Genomic DNA, 10,687 nt, shown 5'->3' with positions numbered 1-10,687 from the left:
AAATTTATTAATTTCTTTATTAGAAAAAAAAATTATTTTCTTAATTATTAAAAATAGCTTTGTTCTAAGCAATTTTGTGATTGATGACGAACACGTCATATTTGACGATTAAATTATAGGGGGAATTTACTATTATGTAATAAGTTTAATAACTGCTATTAGAACTATATTATACACTACTAGTAGAATTTGTGTTTCAAAAGTATTATCGATGAGACAAACAAAAAGCGGCCGTGGTGAGACGTCTTGTTAATAAACTATCATTATAATATTATACGAGTAACCTTTCTACAGGATGATTTACCAGCATGATCACCCCCTTTTTTCTTTAATTATACATTTATTCAAAATCTAATTTTTGAAATTTTTAAATATACTTAAGTAGGTAGCACATTTTCAAATTCTCATGAGTTTTTGAAGTACCTACTTTATTGTTTGAAAAACAGAACTTTGTATCAGGACACCCCTTATTATTTGGTACAAGCAATTTCAAGAATCGAGGTTTGAATAAATTTGTTTATAAAGAAAAATATTGGGGTGAGCGAGCTCGGTGAATCATCCTGTATTATAATGGTACTTCTCGTATCGTCGTCAGCTGCATCGGCGACGCAATTGACCTAGGAAAATATACGTATACATAATACAATAATACGAACAGTTTATTTACCGGGGGAGGGACGGGCGAATTCCGTAGTCTTCCTTCCCCCTAATCACGGTGCGGAAAGTCCGGATTTCGTTGATTTTTCTTTAGGATTATCATTTCCCCTCCCCCTCTTCCCGTTCTACTGTATTCCGTCTAAATCGGCGTGCGCTTCCGCGGCGGCGGTATAGCGCTGGTGGGAGGTGGAAGGCGCTAGTCTCAGTACGCCGTCCGCGTGCGTACTATACTGCGCGCCGCTGGAGTGGGTGTCCGATACGAAAAATTGGTTTCGGACGCGAACGAATCGTGACAGAACTGCGATCCGCGCGGCACCGGTGGTACGTAGGTACCTCTCTGTACACGATATTCTATTTTATAATAATATTATAATATTATATAAACACACGCGCCACGACGTCGGTCCGAGGTTTCGTTTTCGTCGTCCAAGCCGTTTCGCATACGAATTTTTTTCGGTCGTCGTTTCCTGCCGGAATTTGAACAGAAAGTTTTTTTTTGTTTTCGAAAAAAATTAATACTGACAATCGATACGTTTTAATACTAAACATTATAAATAATTCTTACGCAAACATTAATAAACCCTTTTTTATACGCGGGCTCATCGTATTATGTAATTTATAATAACAATATATAATTTTTTAAACGTCGATCAAATAATGCATATTATAATATAATATTAAAAATTATCGCTATCACTATATCGTTTTATATTACCGTAATTTTCGTTGTATATTGTTTTCCTACAACAAGAAGTTGTCGATTACCATACTGTTCACGCTGCGATCGTCGAGTATACATAGACAATAATTATACAACGATCGTCGTGCCACGCCACCGTCGTGATGATGGGTCGTCGTCGACTCGAGCTTTTGGTGGCCATGCTTGCCCTGATTAACTGCCGAACGGCAGCCAAGATTATAGTCGAAGGTAAAATGAGCGAAATATAATAATTAATAAATATTTTATTTAAATGTGTCCTCCTGCTATATGTGTATACGTTTGTAAAAGCATCAATTATATAGCCCGCAAAATTGATATATACCAGGGGTGGCCACAACGAGGCACGCGAGCTGCATGCGGCTCTTGAACCAAACTTAGACTAAAATTAAATGTAAATAAATGTTTCTTCATTTGATTTAAAATGTAAAATGTATCTTCATTTTATAAACTTTGCTTTACAATGTCGCTCACCTCGAATTAACTTTATAAATTTGCGGCTGCCAAAGTTAAGGTTAGTGGCCACCCCGGGTATATACAATGCGCCCCGAGGAAGATTAAGGTCAATGTGCACTTATTTTGATCAAATTTCACTCGGTTTTAATAAAATTCAATCTTTTAACTGCCTCGTTTCGATCATTGTGTAAAACATACCTACGTATTTATTAACAAATACCAGTTGAAAGTCAGCGGAAAAATAACTTGTATTTTTAATGGCTAAAGTGTATTATTTTAATTATAATCTTTAAAATAATAATAAAAAACAAATGTCCATTTATTCAAAATTAATAAACATCCACATTCTTAACATTGTGCAGTTAAAATGTATAAGTAATATAAAAATATGTATATTAATATTTTATTTCTAAATCTGTTAAGACGTTTCTAACGCGTATAGAATATTATAACAACGATGTTGTAATTCTATAAATCGATCGGCATACATGTGCGCAATTTGAATAATTTTACCATCACACCGTTGAAAAGTGACCGGCATCATATTAAAATATACTTGAAATTATAATATTTTTTTTTTGGTACTTAAATATATTTCATTTTCCACATTTTATTGCTATATAAATATTATTTTGTGCAACGTTTGGTTTATTTGTACATGTACTTTGACGGAACAGAAAAAAAAATAATGTGTAAAAATTTAAATGTAAATTAAACAAAAAGATGCGTATCAACCCCTTATAGGGGAGGTATTCCTCTATAATCTTAGAGGTATTTTCAAATAACGCCGCTCTATTCCCCCTTGGGGCGCGTTGTATTAACGACACAAGTTTTTATTATTTTACAATGCGTTTTTCCTTGCAGTTATATGTTCGTTTTCGTGTTCAATTAGCGATAAAACTACTATATTATACGGACGGTAGAAAAGATCAAGTGTCTTTTTCGTTTATATAATTATTACGCGGGTACACTATCAGTGCGTGTAGCGCGTTATATGCATTTATATTATAACATACCTAATAATATATGTGCATTATTAAAGAGCGGCGTTAAGAAACTAAAACTAAATGCACACGTGAATCTATAATACTAACAGTCATATAGTGATTGAATATGTAAACGTAGTAGCGCTTGGCACGTGCTAACAGATTATTGACTTATCGTAGGTGTGTTGTGACACATTTCATATAGATATAAATATATTATGATATATAATATGAATACTATATGGATTTTAATGTTACATGCAGAATTGATGAAATTTTCATATTGTTTTACGCGAGCCATGTATAAACGATTTATAGTCAACAAAGTTAAACACTTGTTTCGTCGTCAGTGAATTTAAATTGAATTTTATTTTAGATTTTAGCGGAGCGATGAATGACGTAGAAATTCATTTAACAATAATGTTTGTTGTTATATTTATTATTTTTTATGTTTCAATAGGATTGAATCGTTTTTAATTTATCATTGAATTCATAATAATTAACACATCCATTATACATAAATATAATTATTGATAAGCTATTTATTCGATACCTATAATACTATAGGTACCCTGATTTACTTTGGTTTTGTTGTAATTGCAATATTTGTAATATTTAGATCACTGACCAGTAAAATCGATTCATATTTTTCGACTATTTTAATAAATATTAAAATTAAATCGCAATTTTTTTAAGATCACCATGATTAATACTTATATTATGTTATTATTTGTATTATTCTCCTCTTATAAAATATAATAACTATTAAAACAATAATTCCTGGTTAAGATTAACATAAATGTATAAATAGGTTTATAATGTATATCTAATAAAAAAAACCTGAAATCAAAATATTCAAATATTTTAAATTAAAAACACCGAAGAAGTCGTCATGTTGTATAAAAAGTGTCAAATATAGGTACTTCGTAATATTAAGAGGTCATTGTGATGGATGTGTTAAATTTGAATTTATTGATAAATCATTGTAAAACTATGAAAAATGATTCCGGGAGCTGAGTAAAGATGGTCCTTAAAAAAATAGGTCGACAGATATTTTATTAAATATTTATATTGCAATAAGTAATCTATTTTTACATGAGTAATATGACAAATTAAACTAATTTTTCCATCAATAAACCATACATTTTATTATAGTAAAATTAATTGATATGTCTATAAAAAAAATGCGACCTATGTATTTTTCATATTTTTAAATTATTATAATAGAAGCTTATGTAGGAACATGTAACACATTTTAAAAGTTTTTGCTCAATAGTAAATATTTTAATCAAAATTTACAGAAAATAATAATATAATTTCAAATACCTATATGCTTAAAGGTAGTCTAAAAAATTCATTGTGTATAGAAAATAATAATTGAAGTAATAGTTTAGCTTTAAATTTCTTCGATTAATATTTTTTAAATTGAAACAAAATAACAAAAATAGAAGAAGTCATTATTTTAGGTGTAGTATGTAGCTTAAATTTTTTTTCAATTTCTTAAAATAAACCTTATGAGGAATTTTGTATTTCTAAGCTTGAAATCTTAAAACAAATATTGAATAACTTTTCGTGATTTTGATACATTTTGTAAAATGCATACCTACCTAACATAAACGCATAACCACTTAAGCTACACAATGTATGGCATACATAGTAATTTTTTTTTGTTTTATCTACCTATTTAAATTTAATATAAAAATCGTATAAGGGATTTAATATTAAGTGTTAATTTTTTTTTCAGTTACAAGCAAAACTTTTTATTATATACTAATTGAAAAAAATTCAATTATTTGTATATATAATACAAAAAGAATAAAAATATTATGGATTTTATATAATTTCTACAAAACTTTAGTACAACTATTTTGTAAAAAAAAAAAAATGTAATTCTTCAAAGAATTTTTTAACAAAATCTTGTCAAAAAAACTACTAGTTTTGGGTAAAAACTCCGAATTTCCTTCATAGTAATATTTTTTTATTTTTTTTTACTGATGATTTTTAAATTTTCTCACCTGAAATTTTTACTCTAACATCCTCCCTCCTGTCAAATATCAACAAAATCTACTATAATACCCTATAACCACTTTTATACGCATGTTATTAATCAAATATTATAGACAAATTATTATTATTTATGAATGTTAAAATATAATAAATAATATCTGTTTAAACTATAAAATAAACATTGTAAATAATAAAAGTTAATATATATATATATATATATATAAATGTTAATACTGTTATGTTCTGTATATCTTTAGTACTTATATAAAATATGGTGATAAGAAATAAATAATCGTTAAGTTTTAGATTCTGAACGGAGTGAAGAATGTATTGATTTTACAATGATGTATGTTTTTTTTTTGTTTTTTTTTTTTTTTTTTGTTTTTTTTTTTTTTTTTGTGTCTGTGTACAGCATAACTAGTCGAAATAATGCTCCAATTTCAAACAATGGGGGTGGTTTCCGATGTAAAAGTGAATATCCTTGGTGCATTATAGAGGTAAAAAGTTAACATTTTCCAACAGTTTTCAAAAAAATCGAGAAAAACAAAAAAAAAATGACGGAAAAACGGCAATTTTTACGCAAAACCAGTTTTCGACCAAATCGATTTTTTTTTATGGTTGTAATTCAAAAACTAATCACTGAAAATACTTGAAATTTTCACCAAATGTTAATGTCAGTGGTATCTGTATATAGTTAAATTTTCAAAAAATTTTGACTTTTTTTGAGTTATTTATAGACCACTGAAATTTTCGATTTTTTTGAGAAATTTTTTTTAAAGTGTCGATAAAAAATTTTTGGATGACCAAAAAGTTTTGAAAATTTAATACAAGGTTCCTTATGAGTTGTTTTTATTGTAGCTAAAAAAAATTAAAAATCGTTAGTCACAATTTTTTTTTATAAGAGTTTATAGTTCAAATTTTTACGAAATCTGTCGAAAACGCGAAAATTTGCAAGTAATTTTGAAGTTGAAAAATCATAAAATTTTTTTCTTTTATAACTAAGTTTTGAAAATTTGGTACAAGGTTCTCCATACATTTTTCTTCAAATATCTGTAAAAAAAACTCTACCGGATTCAGACAAAAAATTTTTATGAGTGTTTGAAATTTAAATTTTTACAAAACCGCGTTAAATAACGGTTTAGCCTCAAACGATTTTTGATATTTGTTATAATTCAAAAAGTATAAGTCGTAGATACTTGAAAATTTTACCAGTTATTTAGATTGGCATTTTATTTACTTGATTTAATTTTCAAAATATTTTGAGTTTTTTTGAGCTATTTATAGACAACTGAAATTTTCAATTTTTCTGAAAAATTTTTTTTGAAGGGTCGATAAAATTTTTTTGGCCCTATCAAAATACTTGAAAATTTTATACAAAGTTCCTCATATATTATTCTTATAGTGATTAAAAAATTATAAGAATACATAGGCACAATTTTTTTTTATTAGCATTTGAAGTTCAAATTTTGACGAAAATTCGTCAAAATTATGAATATTTGCAAATTATTTGAAGTTGAAAAATCATAAAATTTTTTGTGTTTATAACTAAGGATTAAAAATACAACACTAAGTTTTCCATAAGTTTACCTTCAAGTATCTATAGAGAAAACTCGAAGCATCATTATAGGAAAAATTTTAAGTGCGTTTGAATTTTAAATTTTAACGAAATAGCGTAACGATAACGATTTATCCTCAAACGATTTTAAATATTTGTTATTATTCAAAAAGTATAAGTCGTAGATACTTGAAAATTTTACCAGTTATTAAGATTCGCGTTTTCTTTACGTGATTTAATTTTCAAAATATTTTGACTTTTTTTGAGCTACTTATAGACAACTGAAATTTTCAATTTTTCTGAAAATTGTTTTTTTATGTGTCGATAAAATCTTTTTGGCCCTATCAAAATACTTGAAAATTTAATACAAAAATCCTCATAAGTTATTATTATAGTGATTAAAAAATTATAAGAATACATAGGCACAATTTTTTTTTATTAGCATTTGAAGTTCAAATTTTGACGAAAATTCGTCAAAATCATGAATATTTGCAAATTATTTTGTAGTTCAAAATTCATAAAATTGTTTGTATAGGTAGCTAAGAGTAGAAAATTTAATACAAGATTTTCCATAAGTTTTGCTTCAAAAAGCTATAGAGAAAATTTTAAGAGTCATTATAGGAAAAATGTTTTGAGCGTTTGAGTTTTAAATTTTTATGAAATCGGAATATTTGTTTCAAAATAGAATATATGACAATATTTAATTATAATATATTATAGACTGACAAATCATCTCCGTTCAGAATCGTTTTTCGTATACAATGATACTTATCATTGCATTCAAATTTAATCTACCCTAGTCCGAGGTCTACCCCACCCCCTAATGTACAGCAGAGCGGTACCCACTTGCCGACTTTTTTTTATTACTATTATAAAAACATATGTAAGTAGTAGAGTTTATAACCATATTATCTAAATTTAAGAAATCTTTAGTTTTATTTATTGACGATTGAACCTATTTGAATAATCTACTTATTGACGATTGTCTAATGTCTATTATAATATGATAAATCTTCGTGTTTTATTTTTTATTATTAGATTCATATAAGAATGATGCAGTACATTGAGAGATACCATATTCGCCTAAATTTTATACTGACAGTAATTAATTAAATTTAAATGTATTCTATATATTTCTATTACATAGTTAGATATTACGAGTAGTGTTTATTTGTTGAATGTGAAATCAAGTATTTCTTACGCTCAAGCTTTTTTTTTTATTTTAAATCAGTAAAGTGCTAAATTCCTGAATGTATTGATTTTACAACGATGCGTATTTTTTTTTGTCTATCATCACCTTTTGAAGAAATGAAAATGTTTAGGATTTTTAACTTAAATATCTTTTCTGGTAGGAAAGTGAATCTAGTTCTAATTTTATACTTTTTAGAGGGGAAAAAGTCAAAGTTAAAAAATTCCTAGTACTTAATAATTGAGAAAAATAAACAAACAATTAAGCAAAAGCGTCAGTTTTTATACAAAATCAGTTTTTTACGAAATTAATTATCTCAGTTGACTGTTTTCCAAAAAAAAAAATAACTGAAGATAATATACTTATTCTCTAATTATTTATATTAGCATTTTCTATAAATGGTATAATTTAAAAAATAAGTTTAAATTTTGACAAAATTCATCGAAATCACAAAAATTTGAAAAATGTCAAAAATGATAATTTTTGTATAAGTTTTTCATAATAATTAGTTCACTCTAAATGCAAAACATTTTAAAATATTTAATTACATTTTTTTTTTTACATACATAAAATCAAACTGACGAAAAAGATTGATCTTAGTTATTTTAAAATATTATTTATGGAGACTTTAAACTTCTACGGACATAAACACAAATGTATTTTCAAAAAATTATAAAATTAATTTTATGCGATTTTCTATTTATACCATGAATTTTTCTACATTAAACTAGTATTTATTTGAAATGTTTTCGGCAAAAATTAATTCAACTTACCGTACCTATAACTGCTATTACGTATTATTAAAATAAATTACTACAATAACAACATAAATACATCATAAAATATACTTATTTATATAGATTGACAATCAGTCTTCGTTCAGAATCGTTTTTCGTATGTAATGATTTTTATCATTAAAATATTGAACTTAACATACCTATTCATTACAGTGACTTATTCAATGCACCTAACTGACACCTAACCAAGAAAACTGATGCATATCTATACAATTATGAATTAAATAACAATTAATTTGAAATTGGAATAAAAATAAAATAGCAATATACAATATTATTTATAGTACTTATCGTTATTGTAGCAATTGTCGTACTTCATGGTATATAAAATAAACTTAAACTAAGTTATCAACACAACGATACAAGTAATTAACATTTTTCATCACTTATGACTACCATTATTCTAACGGTAGAATTTATACAAATCTCTTCATTCATACTGTATAGGTACTAATTTTCGAACCTACAAAGTGTTGTTTATGGTTTTATTGCCTCGTGGATAAAATCGTGCTTGTTGAGAGAACTGAATTTCCAATCCGATGTCGACCTATCTTTTAATAACGGGTCACAGACATGTTTGTTTAATACATTAATAATGTGTAAAAATGTCACATAATTATCGAGTACCGATCAACTACTCTATCAATCAGTGTATCACACTGGTCACTGTCGGTACTGTTACCCAAATATATATGTATTATCGTATTATAAAAAACGTAATCATAAATCAGGTGTAATATGTGTAGGTACAACTACTTAAGTGAATCACTTTTCCACACCACTCTACAGTCCGTATATATATATATATATATAGTGTATTATTGCGTGTTATATACTTATATTTATTATAAATAATGTACGAAAGATATACGTTATAATATAGACAAAGAGTATTGGACTTCATTGGGCAGGGCCGAGCTAGATGAAGCTCTGAACGTGGTGATCAATAACAAAGTCGCAAAGAACGTGATTCTGTTTATCGGTGATGGGATGGGACCGAACACAGTAACTGCCTCGAGAATTTACAAGAACGGCGAGAAAGGACGATTGACTTTCGAAAAGTTTCCGCATTTGGGGCTGCTCAAAGTGAGTAATCTATTGCACGACATTGTTAATAATATTACACTAATAATATTATTGTCATATTAAATATCAATATAGTATAATAATATACGTAGAGTATATAACAAATGAATAACAGTGAATAAAAAGTTTTGTATACATAATTTATACTACAAAACAAAGTTTTCAACAAAAAAAAACGTCTACATACATTTTTTTTTATCGTTTTTTGTATTTAAGATTTGGAGCAAAACGTTTTTCTGATAATTTCAATATTTAAAATTTACAAACAAGTGACCATTTAGTTATAAATTATAATATTGCATATATACGATGTATATAAAATGCGTGGTGACAACGACTATACGGGTATACAGTGTCGTGGATCATCGTCCTTAAGTGATCGAATAATATCAAATAAAAATAATGTTTAATACAATACATTATAATGTATAGGCACGGAAACTGTCACTAAATCGTTTAAGTCACCAAGTCGTTTTTTTCAACGAAGGTCACTATTTTCAATGGGTTCATATGATTATTATTGTTATCTTACTATTGTTGTTATCCTATAACTGTCACGCTACTCATATTATTATTTGAGTTAGGAATTAAAAGAAGCAATTTTATATAAAATTCCATACTATCTCGATGTTGGTGACAGACGCTATGTATAGTATTTTATACTTTTGTCACAATTCACAACAATCAAATTAAAGTAAAGTTGTTTTAACAGCTATTGTAAACGAAATTTTATAATATAAAATAAATATATATATATTTATACCTATATTGTACAGCAGACGCCTAACCGTTAGTGTCTCCGATAAACGCATTCTTCTGCTATTGTTGTCGTTTAAATACGATTTGTCGTCTGCGTACTTAATGTTAAAATTAATTTTATTTGGCGTCTGATCGTTTTTTACGACTCATAAATATTTACATAATTATTTAGGGAGATATTATAGAAAAAAATTACTAGATTATTCTTTTGAAATAAAAAAAAAAATTAAATATGATAGGTATTAGTCTAATTTGTTGTTAACTTACGATGTGTTTGTTCATTTGTTATTCAACTTAAATAAGGTATAAAAAAAATATGAATATTAAAATATTATTAATTATTACACTTGTTAATTAAATTAAAAAAAAAATCATTTTCGCAATTAAACTGATCAGAAGCCACTTTATCATTATAATTTATTACTACTTAGGGCAAGCAGTTATTAGATAATGACTTCGTTATGTCATATATATGTA

General features: G+C 26.8%; 1 protein-coding gene across 1 annotated transcript in view; it reads left to right on the top strand.

Moving 5' to 3' along the window:
• Window positions 1-887: 887 nt before the first annotated feature.
• Window positions 888-10,687, top strand: part of LOC114124903 (alkaline phosphatase-like) — a 30,491-nt gene continuing 20,691 nt past the window's right edge. The window contains exons 1-2 of the mRNA XM_027988348.2: window positions 888-1,585; window positions 9,249-9,451. Coding sequence (XP_027844149.2) covers window positions 1,501-1,585; window positions 9,249-9,451 — 288 coding nt within the window. The 5' untranslated portion in view covers window positions 888-1,500. The remainder of the gene's footprint in view (window positions 1,586-9,248; window positions 9,452-10,687) is intronic.

Source organism: Aphis gossypii, chromosome 3 (genome assembly GCF_020184175.1).
Source record: "Aphis gossypii isolate Hap1 chromosome 3, ASM2018417v2, whole genome shotgun sequence".
Taxonomy (NCBI): Eukaryota; Metazoa; Arthropoda; class Insecta; order Hemiptera; family Aphididae; genus Aphis; species Aphis gossypii.
This window is presented reverse-complemented; position numbering and strand designations above follow the sequence as displayed.